General features: G+C 37.6%; 1 protein-coding gene and 1 long non-coding RNA gene across 2 annotated transcripts in view; one reads left to right on the top strand and one right to left on the bottom strand.

The window, feature by feature from the left end:
• The window catches only part of LOC146739509 (uncharacterized), a 271,508-nt gene that overhangs the window by 159,576 nt on the left and 94,325 nt on the right, over positions 1-17,607 (top strand). The window lies entirely within an intron of this gene.
• LOC102809326 (tripartite motif-containing protein 2-like) lies at positions 5,058-7,286 on the bottom strand. Its single transcript, XM_006813178.1, has one exon. It carries the CDS (start codon positions 7,284-7,286, stop codon positions 5,058-5,060), a length of 2,229 nt encoding a protein of 742 aa, XP_006813241.1.

Genomic DNA, 17,607 nt, shown 5'->3' on the forward strand with positions numbered 1-17,607 from the left:
ACATGGAAAGAGGCTATTCCATTTTACGTAGGAATAATTGGGAGTAGAATATGTGAAGGTTTGTGTCAACAGAGACGTGTATACTGAAAAGCAATATCTATCCTTCTTTTGTATCTCTGAACATTTCTGTTTTAGTATACTGGTTTGAAAATGTTGAATTTGCATGCATTGCGATGTTGTTGTTTTTTACTGAAACGCCCCTAATAGTTGAATCACGCCTTTGAAAATGTAACAGCACACCACGTGATTCGTTTGAATTCAGTGGTGAAGGATTGGCACGATAGGTAGCCGTCCGATCTCGGTGAACTGTTCCGAATCAGTTCCTCCATGGAATTGTGCATTGGCAAATATGCCGTGCAACTGCGGCACTCCACTGACGGGATGACTTTCGTCGACAGCGGTCGTAGCTGAGCTGCGCGCTACAACTTCGCTTGTGATGTTGCTTGCTAGCCGTGGATTGAAACACAGGGAGCCCAGGAACTATAATCAACTGTACCTTAGATCTGAGACTGTACGCACTCCATATGAGCGGGGAGGGGGTATAGGCTGGTATCTAGTGTAAGAAATAGACAAGGGATGAAGGCTCCAGCGAGCTCACGAACAGAATGAAAAATTAAATCTATAAATAAATACTAGTTTAAAGAATATTAGTTGCTCTTTCAAATTTTGACAGAGCCTTACCTATATTTTACGGTGACAGATGTATAATAATGTGGAATACTTCATTTTCACTAAAAAAAACATTTTTCCGCTAAAATAAATTCCAGTGAAAATGTCATTTCCCTCATACTCTATTGAGACTTGATACAGAACACTGAAAATTAAATCCACACGTAACCTGAAAACTTTTCAGCGAAAATAAATTAAGTGAAATTCTAAGTGACTTCATGAGAGTTGGGAATGAACAAATTATATGACACCCACCCCTACCCCTCCATATACACTACACCTCCCAAAACATCCTTTCGTGTGTGTATTCTATTTGACTTCAGAGAAATTGAAATAAAAAAATTATATGACAACGAACGTAATTATAATTTCAGTCTCCAGTTCAGCACTAATTAAATAAACTACCTCGACTTTATGCCAAGTTATTCATTTTCTATACCAGTGACTTCAAAATCTATGTTTCAATCCCAGGAATTTCATTTCCTATTAATTGCATGGGAGTGCCAGCTTTTATTTTCTATTGTAATGTCAATTTAATGCGATTACTCGGAACATGAAGCTGTAACCACAGACCGTCTAGGTGCTGTAACTAAATCCTGGTATAAGCACCGGTTAGGCAGTCTTGAACTATGCATGTGAAGCCAGCTGAGAGGTATATCCAATCCTATAGATTTCTCATTGTTCGGTAAATATTTAATGCAAATACAACACAAATCAATATAAAAAATATTACCCACACAGCATTCTACAGGTTACTTGTAAATTGAAGTATTTGAATAATCATTTCTATTTCACTCTGTGTCTTAGCCTGTTACAGTTTTCTATAATCCGTTTATTTTTGCACAAAATATTACATCATATTTAATAGTTCTGCTTTAAAATACTGGGACTACGATAAATGCAATGTGATGCGCAGTACCCTTTTTTTCAATGAACGAAACCTATTTTTAAAGGGCGGTCGGGCCACGCATGCGTGAGATATGGGTCGATTTAAACACAGATGGCGACTATGACTGTACTGTTGGTCTCATGCCACTAACCAATGGCTGCTCAATTTAAATGCTTAGCAAGAACCAATGAAATTTTTTAACTATTTTTTTTCTCACGTGCTCCCTGTTTGAGGGCGTGATCACTTGGGTCAAAGGTGAGACCAACATGTGGTCTTTTGTTTACTACTGCGTGTATTTGGATGTTCTAATCTTGGTGTTTTTCCAGTGATTTCTCTAGGTGCAATCCAAATTCAGTAGGTGTGTCTTGTTTACCTGAGATTTGCAAGAGTTTGAGCTGGCCAACATGTTAGTTTTTTTCAAGTGCTTGATTACTGGCATGTTGATTTCCCATTTTTGAGCCATGTTTTCAACTTTGTTCATCATTTTCATATAGCAATCTCGTCATATGTTAACATTGTCGTCTATGGAAATTCAATTAGTGGTATGAGCCCTGTTGCGTAAACCAAATAGTACAAACAGAGCGAGTTCCAAGCTTTAACTAGGTATTTTTATGTTATTGGAAGGTATCAAAGGAGTCACTGGCAGTAATTAGTGCAAGCCGTGTCTCTGTCAAAACTCGTACTCGTGCAGTGATTTCATTAGAGAAGCGCATTTGGTTGCGGAAAAATCAATGTTGATGTTGGTCGTCGTCGCGCTGCATTATTTGTTTCGGGTCCACAATTTGGGTAACTGCGGAATATTGAAGTAAGCTGTGATAGCAGCGCAAATAACTGACGAAAACGTGCCAGTAAGCCCGAAACAAAAAATATGACACACTAGGAGCAGTATTATACAACGAGAAAAAAATGACGTTGGTGCCGTGTTTTTTTTGCATTATTATTATTTAACAAACAAAAAACACCACAGCTGGGGAACTTGTTCGAAAAGTTACCATTTATTTATTTCAAGAGTATGTTTTATTAGCCAAATGTCCTTATACAATAGCGAGCATTCCCACAGTCGAACACTTATATTTGCGCTTGTAACTGTTTATATCAAGAGAATTCGTTTCCAATCACAATCCTTCGTTTTGATTCGGATACCACCTAATTATTAATATGAATGACCTTTTTAAATAAATGTTGGTACACATTTGAGGAAAGAAAGCAGAGTATTTATTCGCAGTAATTTTAATTAATTAATTAATTAATTAATTATCCAATAATACAAATACAGTTATGCACACGATGTATCGCGACTGACTTGTTATTATCATTGCCAAAAAATATTCAAAATTATTGAGCACGTCATTACAATTGAACAAAGAATGATTTACCATTTCCAGGATCAAATGCGTCAAGTAACATGATTGTTGAACTGGAGGTCTTACCGGTACCCATCGTCACCGTTTACACGTACACAGTACGCAACACATAAACAAGAACACGCGTACTGGGCGTCTGAACCCTGACAATGTCGCGTGAGTTGCGCCTTCTGTGGTGCCCCAAACCGTTAGTTAGGTCTAATGCGGTTCGGCCGGCGAGGGCGTCACTCACGCCTACATGTCAGGCTAAACCCATAACACATTCCTTTCGGAATATTCTCTTATTGTTTATAAGTTTAAAATTATTTCCCATTTGTTTTAATGCCAGTGCGAACAAGTCATAAACGCATTGTGCGACTATAGTTATATTCACGTAGTTTTAAATTCTGAACCTTTGCTTTTGTTGTTGTATACTAACGATCTGAGCAAACGTTTCACGGACAAATTTTCAGGTGTTCATATTGTCAGTTGAAACCATTATGTTTATTTTTAAAGCAAACATTTGGATCTGAAGTATAGGGATTTGACAAAGCAAAAGATGTGGCGATTATATTACACAAGTTTTGTAAATATGTCCTTAAAATTCCATATAACGCTATATAAACCTTGCTTCTAGGGGTAAGTTAGGTAGGTCAACCGAGTTTAAGGTCGCGTAGGCTTGAGAAAATTACCAAATATTGACTACGTATTCTAAAAATTAATGATCGCTACGTTCTTGCGTGCTACAAATGTCAACTTCACCAAGCAAACAATATTAAAACATGTTGGGCACGTAATTTGAAATTAACGTTATTTTCTTTTGATTTTGGCGAGGCACGGGTAAATCAAGTAGTAGTCTGCGAATCGACATTCCTTAAATTATTTAAACAAAGATCGTACGACATGGATTTCCAATGTTGGCAAGAACAAATCAAGATGTACTCAAAACTTGACCATTATGAAAGATTTAAACTAACTTCAGTTTTCCACGAGAAAAATATTTAAGTCATACAGATAATTTATTACATACAATTGCTCTGACCAGACTTCGAGTATCGTCTCATAATTTAAAAATTGAAACGTGAAGACACTTTTAACTTGCTAGAATTGAAAGAAATTTGCCATTTTGTGTCTAAATAACACCATTGAGGACGAATACCATTTGACCCACTTTCCATGAATTATACGTGAACAATATATCCCGTTATATTATCACACTGATTGTTATCCTGGTAAACTTATCGAGCTCGTGAGTTCTGACAAAGTTGCCACTATACGCAATACAGATAAATTTGTTTACCTCGCGTTTACTGGTCAGAAAGGAGACACGCTTATCAGAATATATTATATTTTTCTTGTATATAGTGTGTTCCCTCAACTATTGTATATTTAATGATTGTACTATTGTATTTTTGGGCCAGTGGTTTTAATTGGTCCTGTGTTCATACGTATATAAAGACTAAACTGAGCTGGCGTTGTTATCGGCCACCATGTTTTGCAAGAAATGAAACTCTATAAGTAGGCTGACATTGAGGGCATGCTTTTCAAGGCGGCGTTATTGTGCACACGTGCAAAAACCGTTTCTGTAAAAACGGAGAGCCGGTCGAGACTTTTAGGGTCAATTTAGGGCGGCTTAAACTAAATCGGCGTAAAAGACAGATTTTACCCCCATGGTCCAGTAAAACTCATAATTTGTTGAAAATGAGTTTACTATCAATCAAAAGAAATTGTTATATTCAAATTGTACGCTATTTATTTCGTTAAACTAAATCCATAGCATCGCCCTCACAGTGCTTGAATTTATTTGATATGCTTCCATTCTATAAACCCATATAAGTGAAATGTGATGCAACCACTATTATTTCTTGATATAACCAAAATAATCTTCTCCAATATAACCCGATATATATCAAATCATATTCGATATAATCAAAATCATCTACCCGATATAAAACAAAAAATTCCCATTATAATTTTTTTTCTTTGAACACAGTATAACAATTTTTCGCAACGTGAATAAATCAAAAAGTTGTAACGCGGACACAGAACAATTGCAAAATGATTACATGAAAATCAAAAACTTCGGAAGCTCATCAGAAAACATCTTTATATGGACCGGAGTATCAACATCAACAATTTGCATCATGATACACTCTTCATTGTGCAAATACTTTAACGCAGTTATCCCCACGGTTTGATACCACAATGCGACCGCATATATTATCCCCAGTGACACCGATGCCACCAGGGTACCGCAATGCATCCTGGTCACTATCAATACGAGATATAAATACACCGTGTGAATCATATTTCATGACCCTGTTATTGCAATAATCAGAAACATACATATTGCCATTGTTATCACAAGCAACATCATACGGACAATTGAACTGATTATTACCATTCCCCTTACTGCCAAAACTGAATAAGAACACACCATTAGGATCACACACCTGAATGCGATGGTTGCTGTAGTCAGCCACAATGACATTGCCCTTGTTATTGACGGTCATTCCCCACGGACAGGAAAACTGCCATTTCCCACTACCATGAGAACCAAAAGTCTTGATGTATTCTCCATCCTGCGTGTAGATTTTAACACAATGTGTATTGTAATCACTGATATACACTCTGTCATTCACAGGACTAATAGCAATACCCATAGGGGATGTCAATTCCTGATTCCCAAAGCATCTAATTATCTTATTGTTTTCGTCACACACGACAACTTGTCTGTTATTCCAATCTGTAACGAAGTAAAAACCATTCCTTGATACAGCTACATATCGTGGGTTGAAATCGGATGTAAAATGAGTGAAGTGAAGAACACGTTGGTGTGTGCCATATACAGAAAATAACTGAACTCTGTGATTACCTGGGTCACATACAGCAGTTACCCCATTCCCACCTACACTAACACCTAGGATATTATTGAACTGACCCACGCCTATACCCTGAACACCATATTTGCATATTAAACTCTTATTACCAATTATGGAAATCACAGCTGGTGATTGTGATCTCTCAATAGGTGGATTGAGCACAGAAACTGACAATTTATGTGTTTCGTCTACTTTAAAATGATTTTTCAGAGACATTGTCCTGTCTTGATTTTCTACAGATTTCACTTTTCGTTCAATCTTGTCAGATGTCTTTAGTTTAGATCTGGTCTCCGTTATAGCTGATGATCTGCAATATTCATCATTTGTCGTCACGGCAACTGTTTTTTCTTCATTTCTTGCAATTTGAAACTTGGATACATCCGGAGGTTCTGAACTACATCTGTGACAACGCATTAGTCCAAGGCTTTGGGTTTTGTGGAAATATTCTGTCTTGAATTGAACAAATCCGTCTTCTGCTTGGTTTTGCTCGGTGTTACTTTCTATCATTCCATCTATATGCGACGCCATTCTCCTTTTTGCTGACATCATCTGTTCAGCATTCCCTGAATTTATTAGTTTCTCCCCAAAGTCACTTGCATTTTTCATGTCGATCTCAGCAACTTCAAGTTCCTTAATTCGTGCTTTCAAGTTCTGTTTCAGTGATTGATATTCACGCTTCATGTCCGCCAACAGTTTATCTCCATCTTTATTGAACTTGGCTTTGATTTCTATAATTCTTTTCTCGATGTGTTGATTCAAATTTGTCACTTCTTCGTGCAAATGACTATCCAGAATTTCTGACATTCTTTTTAATTCCTGTTTACTGTCATTTGCTTGCAGTTCAATTTCTTGCTGTCTGTCTACCATATCCTCTAAGCACATCTTATGTTTTGATGATGTGTAATTCAAATATCGGTAGTCGTGATCACTTGGAACGTGATTCAAGTCAGTACACTCCGAACATATTGGAATATCACATGTATCACAATGAAATTTTATCTGGTTGTCATGGTGATTGTTGCAGTAAAACGGTTGCAGCACTTCAGGTGGCTGAGAGAAGCGCGTAATGATGTATGTTTCAAGAGACATCAGGCGATGCGACTTCAGAATATGTAAGCGATGATGAATACGGGTACAACCATCACATAGCCCAACTGCGCAATCAAGACATCGAGTCTGTGCTGCTCCCTTTTCACAGCTACCGCATTCTGCTTCTGTTGAGACGTCCTCGCTTCGCTTCTTGTCGAACAAACCAACGAGCTCATTGAGATAAAAATTCTTAGGTATGCCCGCCAGACCGTCTCGCAGATCGTGACCTTTTCGACATACGGGGCATATTATACTGTTTCCCCCAGCCGTATCGACCAACTTACAGACACACTGCTCACAGAAGCTGTGAAAACACGGTAGAATTCTTGCATTTCTGTACCGCTCGGAGCACACTGCACAGACCAGAAAATACTCGTGGATTTCGTGTAGGAGTTTTGACTCAGCACTCGCCATAATGTCTCAGTTTTTTGACTGAATTATTTAAGTATTATTGAAGACCGTTATAATTGTGAGGCCCTTTAAGTCTCCAATTTTTAGTACGTTCAGTAACCCATTGGCGCTATTTGATTTTACACTTTACACGGGCTGTATATGATTCGGGAAGGGGATTATTTTTCTATACATTCATAGGTAAATATAATGAAAAAAAATTGGATATTTAATGATCTTGTTACTGACAAGTCGTTACAGACGTGGTAATTTGTAGTAGGTTAAGCGGTCCTTTTTCCAGTGAACTCCTTAATACCTGCAAATGTATATCTGTATTATGCGGGTATTACCCGTATTCGGACTCTTTTGACGACACTCGCGTTTTGCATAAAATCACCCGCCTTTTATGTAAGTGAAAAGTATTTCCGTAAAACATATTAACATAAATGTTATGATCTTCGGAGAATTGCGCCCTCAATAATATTCAGTTGATGAATCGTGTCACCGCTACCGTGCACAACAATCAAACGAAGCGGGTGATAGTTTTATTGGTTCTTCATTAAATTTGTTTGACAAATTTTTTTTTTTTTTTTTTTTTTTGCGGTATTTGAATCAAGAGAAACTGCTTATTTGCATCTCTAGTGCGGCATATTTGTCGTATGAAAATAAAGATAGTTATCTTACCAACAACTTCGATGCAATGAAAAGGCAAAAAAGGGGGAAATGTTGCTAAATATTATTTTTTTCATTTTTAAATATGACATTTCATACCGTAATAACAAAAATAAAATAAATTATGAAAATATCATGTCTTGTCTATTTTTAAATCATCCTACCGTTGTTTTCTATGGTAATGATTTACCTAAAGATCATCTCATATTTCTGCTTCGTGGCAAGATGAAAGTCTTTTTATTAAAATCTTCACATAATTTTTGTGGTTCAACATTTGCCTATAAAAATTAATGCTTAGATTTCTTTTTTGCCAGTGAACAACACAATTTCTACATAGTGGGTGCGCCTGTTCGAATTTCGCGTATACAAACAATGTTCATTTCCTTCCCATGATTCCTTGCGTCCCCTCAAAACCAAACACGTATAAACACGAGTGTAAAAGCGCGACGGAGCTCTATTTTAGCCAACATCGGCTAGTAATATTCTTTATGGACTGGATACGGCTTTTGCGGCCAGAGGTCATGCGGCGGAAGCGCCCGAGTTTGCGAGGGCGCGTAAGCCGCCGGCGTACGATCGAGGACAGCAAAAGCCGTACCCAGTCCAAACGTTTTATCATATATCTTATATGAAAAAAAGTCTTTAGTTATGTTATTTTTCGCTCGTCTGGCCCAAAAGAAAACCTATACGATTTCATCCGGGGTCGATACAGGCCTTTTTACTGGTGCGGATTTATACGGAAGATTCTAAAAGACGCAAACGCGTCAACATCTCTCGCACAATAGACCGGTACCGCATGACGTCAGTGACAGGTCTCTATAGAAAAACGAATGTCACCAAATATATCCACAAATTACGTTTTAATGAAACAGCAAATGAACATAAGTAAATAACAATATTTTAACGGTAATAAATACGAACTCATTATTTCTTAAGAATGGACACTACAGTCCAGCTAAGTTGGTCATTTACTGACCGTCCGACAACGGACGATTTCTTGGAGCTGATGTTGTAGCCACAGGTAAAGACGGGTAAAGACACGTTAATTTCACAGTTGTTAAAAACCGTAGTCGGTGAACGAGAAACAATTGCTTGACAAGAAGCAGTTTGGTTTACAGTTCCAGATTCTGGCGTAACCAACAATATCTGAAATGCGCCGACGATCTTCCGTTGAGAGACAGTATCGTCCGACGGTCAGCTGGCATCGGTGTCGCTGGGTGTATCCCGCGACACCGATGCCAGCTGAATGTGAGTATCGTAGTGCTGTAAATTTGACACGTTTTTGTGACCAGTTTTATGATTGGTTGTGGTGGAATGTCGGCTTTCGTCAGGGTAATAATGAGTCCAACTGGTGTTTTCGGTATATTTTCCATCCACGGAATAATATCGTCAGCCATTATCGAAGCACAGACGCAAATTACGCGCGTTGTTTATAAACAGAAAGTAGTTCCAGGAAATAAACGCGTTTACCAAATATGGTAAACGGGGCCCGGGCGTGATATGGAAAATTATTGCACGGCTCGCGCATCGGGATTCCCATAGCGTTACGAGGCCGGGCAATACGAGGTATATGATAATGTGGTATATGATAAGGCGTCATATAACACAAGTCTGTGCTGAGACAGCGCTGCCTGTGACGACACAACGCAAACAATGAGGAGGGGCAAGGGGGATAGCTGGTACAGGTTACAGAAAATACAAACGACATTTTACGTTTTTACAGGAAATTAAATTATGGAACATGACAGGAGATCTCGCGTTATGCGTGAAATCGAAAGAAATAAAAAAACATTACAAACATAGGTCATAGCGTCGTAGTGGGTTCCGAACATCACGCGGGGTTCGTCAAACGCGAAAATATTTTGGGTATTTCCGCGCTGAATAATGTGCTATACACATATGATGATGATTTATTTCGATGAAGTTAGGGTATCTCAAGGCAATATCCCCTCTCATTACGATGAAGTTAGGGTATCTCAAGGCAATATCCCCTCTCATTACGACATTGAACTATGAAAAAAGAAACATAATTTTCAAAATCAAATCGTGCGGTCCGTGCCTTTCACGCAATATGCAAGATATCGTAGTGAAACTTAAAAGGATGGAAAAATCATTGCATTATGGGCGGCTTGAAGCCAATTTGAAGGTTTGTGCAGCATGTATGAACCCAGTAATAAATACACTAATTAACTAACACTAATTAACAAGTACAAACACAATTCATTGGTATTTTAATAATTAATAATCATATTTGTTTATTAATAGTGTACGTGATTTCACAGTAAGCATTCAAATTCGGAAAATAGACGTCATTCACTGGCAGTCTCGTTCTTAGTAGTTTGGTGCTGTAGTCAACTTAAAACGCCCGATTTACTACTCGTCCATGAATATGTCATATTTCGTTCGGTTAATAACGTTTTTTAATAGAATAAATATATTAGGACTATATTGACACTATTACAAGCATTTATTTTGTATTCAAGATAGAAACGCACATATTCACAGAAAAAAATAATTGATTATAATCTTCTTTTTTTTTAATATCTTCGGCTGCTTTTCGTTCCAGAGTATATGGATTCTAAATAGCAGCTCATAAAAGTTCACAATAGTTTTTTGTGCATTTCCCATAGCGTTACGAGGCCGGCCAATATAAGGTGTATGATATAACTATATAAAACTGTACATGCTGTTAGTATGTACTGGTTGTACATACCATATAACGAACATTTTATTGTGCTCTGCTTTACCGAGTGACGTGCGTAAATAAACGTACAGTGCCGTGATGATATGGATTGTTGGTGAACACAGACCAATGCATATATGCATAGGATTTTACAGATGAGTTTTCCCCTTTCGTTGCTAATGAACACTAACACAAACCCGCGTGCGAGTGTACAGGAACGCAGTAGGGCACGTGATGGTTGGTGCACAGTAATAAACCGTCTCAAATGTCTCAATGCATTAAATCGTGAACACAAATTAGTATATAAGATGGGGACGATGAGGTTTCTCATTTTCGTATTTGCGATGTTCAGCAGCACATGGCTAATATCCAAAAGTCCTATGGATTGAGACAGAAACTTCACTCACACTTGATGCGAAGAAAAACGTGCATATTGCAGTCAAGCTATGTATATCCTCGGGGCGGACATCCGGGCATTTTTTCGGCCTGGCAACCATCGCGGTGAAAACAAAGGCCAAAAACTCGAAGAAAACGGTACTTTGGGATGGTTGTTGAGACTCCCCTGAACAGTGTAACAAGATTGGCCCTACGTAACATATACAAATTTGGTTGTTTACTTCAAAGTTGAGGTTGTATTGTTTTTTCAAATTTTCACCGGCTCGACCGGCGTGGCGTTGTGTCGTCACAGGAAGCGGTGTTCCAGCACATACCTGTGTCATCGAACTCCGCACAGTTCGATACGCGTTACTTATCATATTGCGAAAAGCGCAAAGGCCTCTTGGAAGGAGATTGGCGTCAGATCAGTGTTGAAAGGACGCTGACCCTGCGCTGACCTGCAGCGTCAACGAATGCTTGGTACTGTGGTGCGCGTCTTAGCAACGTGGAACGTCTTGTTGCGTAGTTCCGCCCCGAGGTAAATCCCTGAATAATGGAAACTACTTTAGCAACAAATGTTGTTACCGACACTAGATGGGATGGAACAGCTCAAGTAAAGAGGCGCATGTTACTAAGAGCATAATCTCGGGTCGCATTTAAATTTACAGCACTAGTTTGTTGAAAAGCACCTTTCCTATAAATTGCGCCCTCTAGCGATGAAGTGATTCTGTACGACTTATGAATTAACGAGGTTGGAAAATTGAAATTTTGTGAAAACCGACAACTGTGTTCGGCTGACAATTAGAATTTTGTATTGACGGACGGATGCAAATTAAAATTATAAATTGACACTGAACGGCTTTCCTTACAACAATTTAGCGCTTCGTCGTTAGAGGGCGCGATCTACACAACGCGATCACTTCAAAAACTCGATGAGGGACTGTGATGAGGCGAAGCGGTTTAATTTAAACAAATTAACTGTAAGTTCACAATGATCAAAACACAACGTTTTATGTTTGGCTTCATTGTTACTAAAACTATTCTAATCTCAGTGAAAAATACATTTTGTATTTATTTATAAGAAAAGTTTTATAATTATTAGAAAAAAACACTGAGATAAAACACTGTTTGTGACCTTTGAGGATAAAATATAATACATCAAATAAAATAACACATTTGCTATATTCTTTTAATTTGTTACTGAAATAATACTACAAATGCTTTTTCAACTTGTGGTAATTATTTACATGCAAATTGAAGATTTTGAATTACAGTTACCTATAGGTAACACCTTAATTTTTCAGACGCTGACGATGTTCACAGCATCACGTCACCTTGGCTGGTTCCCGCCTCAAGTGTCATGGCGTACCAAGCCACCTACTTGCCATTCGCAAAGGACGCCGGGGAACAGCGAACATATGTCACCCGCTACGCCACAGAAGAGCTTCGTCGAAAGAAGACGCAATGTATACTAACAGAGTAATACAGATACGTATCTCGTGACTGGTATGTTAAAATTGCTCGTTGAAATTACATTTTGATATGAGATTTTTTTTTGCAAATCAACGCTTTTAATGTAATCCGTATGTCGACGCCCGAGGAGGTCGAAAAGATGTTAACCGCTGATAAGTCCTGTTCAATTGAAAGGTTGTTGGCCTCATGACCTCAAAGTACGAAGATAATAATGTTGAGCACGATCTAAGCACCGAGGGCAACATCACTTGTTTAAATCAATTCTACTCGGTATACTTGTAACATCATTCCGATTACCCTGTCATTAGTGCCATTATGAATGACGACATATAATGACGATCTTTGACATACCGATTGTATAACGGCTTCTAATTAAATCCTATGCTAGAAATCTTGGGAAGAAGCTGATGTGAAAAATTAAATTTGCCAGGTCTACTGTTCAACAGTGAGTCACTGCGTCATGTCGAGATTTATATAGATTTCATGCGACGTGTACAGCGCGCCAGAGTGTAAAGCACGATCGTAAAGCACGTAGTATGACGGACTTATGCAACAGTAAACGTGCGCCCCCATGCGATAAAAACAATTTAACCGATGTCTCGTCAACAATGAAAGCGATCGACGCAGAACTTTCGTCCCATTAGAATAGTTAGATACCTATGAATTTGACATTCAAGACGCTCTCTGTAAAAGACATGCATAATGTAATTAAGTATAATTACTATCTAGGATATGAGCGAGTCACTCGAGAGTAATTTCAGGAAAGGAGCATTACGAGTAATGACCACAGAGACATGAACCCAACCGTGGCTTCCCAGTGGAACACCTGATAAACAGATGGTATGTTCTTTCTGCCATCTTTCTATCGGGGAGATTCTTTGTCTGTGTACGCGGTACTAGATATCTGGCGTTTAGTCGTAATTTGTTTGCGGGTTATTGCCCGTATTACTGATAAATAGAACAGTTTCAGAACGAGACTATTTTTAATATGATCAATATGAGCGAGTGAAACCTTTTCTGTGTATTAAAAAAGAAAAATAGACATAATGGGAGCACGGAATATTTTCGTATTGATCGGCAACGGACTCGTTTTGCTCTGAATAAGCTGAGCACGCTTTTGTTAGGGCAAAGTTTAAGAGATATCCAATGATTTAAGCAAACTGTTAAGTGTCCGTATATTTTGTACTCAGTGTGTTCGACCAATAAACAAACCAATAAATAAACAGATAAATAAACAAATTAATAAACTATACAACGCAATTGACACAACCAAACTCAGCCCATCGAACCAACCACCAAACCAACCTGCCAACAATTAATCACTTCTTGTCACCTTGCTGACTTTAATAAAGAGGCGAGGTGGATGACTTTGAGCATATTTAAAATCATACTTCGATAGTTTGATATTGCTTAGTGATAATAGGTTCTGATTTATCGTGAAATCAAACAAATGTGTTTGCTTGCAAATATACTAGTAGTAATGTTTGTTCGATCGAGAAAAAACAACAAAACAACAGGTCTATTTTATTTTATTGCCTACAGTAAATCCGAAACGCTTGCAAGTATGATATTATTGTATTGAACAAATACTGTGATACTTATGTTTGCTGGCAAAACACAGTTCAATTTAACAAACAAAATACAGTATTTTGAGTAACTGAGTGACGAAATATCAACAGTTTTATATACCCCCACGGTCCCAGCTTTCTCGGATTACACACATTAGTAAATATACAGTAAACTAGTCTTACAACTAAATTACTTTCCGTCTCTACTTTAACACTCACATTGCCATCTAGTATGACATTAACTCGTACATTTCATCGCTACAGTTGCTCGTTATTGTCTGGGCTCTTGATTTCCACATACCCTTGCTGTTGCCTATTTCAAAATAGCTTACCAGCCTGAGTTTGACGACACATCACCAAACGTAGTTATGAATATGACATTGCCTTTGGATGGCCTTGGCGGTGTCGACCAATTTGAACCAAATTCAGCATAAACTATTATGTTGTTACACTAATTATGACTTTTTCCCGCAATTAAGTAGTTGCTCTTTTTAAATAATTCTTCACACATGCTATTCAAAAACCGTAGGGAAATGTTCGATTACACATCGTTCGTCAAAGGTCACTATGGCAATTTGTTCGTTTAGTCATCGCTTGGGAATATAACTGTTGACATGGCAGTTATTATTTCCACCATGTTTTATTCATCGGCACCGTTGTGTTAATTTCACCATTTATCGTAATTCATGCGCATCACTCTCACTTTTGAATTGTAATCATTTCGGCAATTAAGAGCATTTCCACTTTGGCGTGCTTATTCGGTCGATATAGAATATCGCTGATGTTCTCATTTCACACCAAAGTACTTAAAATTAATTGACACCGGCCACGTATTTAACTAAGTGAATGCGTTTTCCGTCCACATAATCAGTGATCGACCCAAGTTACATAACGCAACGACATCGCCGAGATAACTATGTATAGTAATGATGTGTCTGAGTAAGTTCGATATTGACTAAAATGAGGTAAAGATTCCGCTATTCTGTAGGAATTCCCCCAAACTTTTGTATTAAGTTAAAAAATATTGTATAAACTCACATTTGTTTGTTATTTAGCATGGTAGTTTTGCACGGGCACGCATTTAGTTATCTCTTGATTGGTTCTGTACGTAGTTGATGATTATTACGTATCGTTATCTAATTATCGCTGCAGTGATATTGTTTTAGTGTCTACCAGCTTCCATTATAAAATTGAGACAGAATAGCGGATATAGAAAACTATTCAATTCCAACGGGCAACCAGTGGAGCGATTTTAAAATGCGAGATGGTAAACGTCACCTGCAGACAAGACGTGCATCCCAATTCTGGTCTCGAAACAATCGCATTAGGTATTGAAATGCAATTATAAGCTCACAGTGAAGACTTCGGAGAAAGATACTTCTGGTGTTGAGTATGAAAAATCGGCTGTGTCATCCGTACGTAGCGGTGGGCCAGGTGGTGAATGGAAGTATGACGGGGCGCACAATACTAAAGTTAAGGGATGCAACTTCTGACAAAATAGATCCTCTCAATTCTTATCTTTTTATTTTTATTATTTTTATAGAAGAGCATTTGCTGCAAATCGAGTGTGCGTGGTCTAAATTTAACCCAAAACTGTAAAATAGCCGTGGTTCTCGGACCTTCTTCTCTACTTCGTATACGTCACGGCGCATATCACTCCAAGCTCGTATGAATATAGGGGATATTCTGTAGTAGTTATAAGGCCAATATATGAAATGTTATTCCTAATACCATTACCCTGCTACCATCACCTTTTCTCCCCGGGCTATAATTCAATATTTTATTAGACATTTTCATATTCTATCGCGTGCCTCATAAATAATAGCAAAGAATCAATGTGTTTGATGGTTTACACGGTGAGTGTGTGTATTTTCAGCCAAAGCTATCAATTGTGATAGGAAAGTGTTGTTTTTATCTCATGTAAAATTCAGACATATCCTCTACGTTAAGTGTAGTCTTCCATAATCACCACCTGCGCTTGTTATGATTCTTCCTGTTTACATTTTGTGAAGGCCGTTACAGTTCCGACTTGTTTCCTCCAATGACGCCTGTGTATTAGGCAATTACGTGAACTAGTATATAGTGTTCAAATTTATACCTAAAGGGGACACCCTGAATTTGTAGGAAAAAAATACACGACCAAATCTGTTGTGTGTTAGCTGTCTCAAAATCGTTTTTTCTATACAAAAACAGTGATTGAAACCTGTAAAACAAAAATGGTAATATTGTCTTATGGAGCTTTACGGTACCAGAACATATAGTATATATAGTTGACAAGGAAAAATACACTGTCGGAGACCATTATTATTCTGCCAGCATTTTAAATGCGCTATTCACGGAGATGTTGAATTGTTCGATTTACTGACATCGAGTTACGAACATCAAGTCACGAACTTCGAATTACGGGCAACATATATTTTTATTTTTGTTAAACGTCCATATTTAGTAACTCGAAATTTAAATAACTGTTAACCGAACTTCGAATTACGGGCAACATAGATTTTTTGTTCTGTTTAACGTTTAAATATAGTAACACGAATTTAATTATCAGTTAACCTAACTTTGAATCACGGGAAATATATAACGTTAAACAAAACAAAAAATCAAAAACGCGGTCGTCACCGAAACTCGCGCGATCTTAGTACTGCGCGTGACAGCAAATATGACCTCTGACATAGCGTACGACGTATGCATAGTTTATTTATGTGCTGATTGAAAACAGATATACACGTGTTTGCTAGGCAAATACATCGCTTTTAAAAATCTAATACTAATTGATTTATTTTTATTTGTAAACGTTCGATGCCGTTTTCGTGCCGAGACTCAGGCTGTCAACACTGGCCAACAGTCGGCTGCGCCATTTTGATTTATAAAATAGAGACGACGTCATTAATACCACGAATAACCCAGCGAATTTAGGACCGGTTCGGTCCTATTACTTTTCATCAATAACACTGCCATTCGCATTTCTCAAACATTTTATTTGATAATTAAACAATATATAAATTGAAACAACTATAGTACATTGTCTCCGCAACGAGCCCTGTTTGATATTTATTTATTTATTTATTTATTTATTTATTTATTTATTTATTTATTTATTTATTTATTTATTTATTTATTTATTTATTTATTTATTTATTTATTTATTTATTTTTCTAGAATAAAAAACAGACAATTAATCAATTTGTTAATTTGGCGTTTACCTTGATTATGGGAAAAAACAATTGACTATTTTGAATATAGATCACGCCTTGTTAACTGTAAATTGTGGGGTGGTATAGAAGGAATAAAATAATCTCTTCCAACTTCCCCCACTGATATACACCATGAAATCTATGCTATTTAAATCAACAAAGTTACCAACATTCTCATCCCCAATACTGTCGATCACGTACGAACTCCGGGCTTACAGCAAAACCATGTGGACGAACACCCCGTGGAGACAGCGAACCATTTCACACTTAGCACTGATTGTCACAATTTAGACGTGTTGACATTCAATTCAGAATAACAGAATAAAGAGAATAACAGACTACAGCATTTCATGCACGCAGTAGGTATGCCCGCATTATAT

Source organism: Saccoglossus kowalevskii, chromosome 8 (genome assembly GCF_978046115.1).
Source record: "Saccoglossus kowalevskii chromosome 8, keSacKowa6.1, whole genome shotgun sequence".
Classification (NCBI taxonomy): Eukaryota; Metazoa; Hemichordata; class Enteropneusta; family Harrimaniidae; genus Saccoglossus; species Saccoglossus kowalevskii.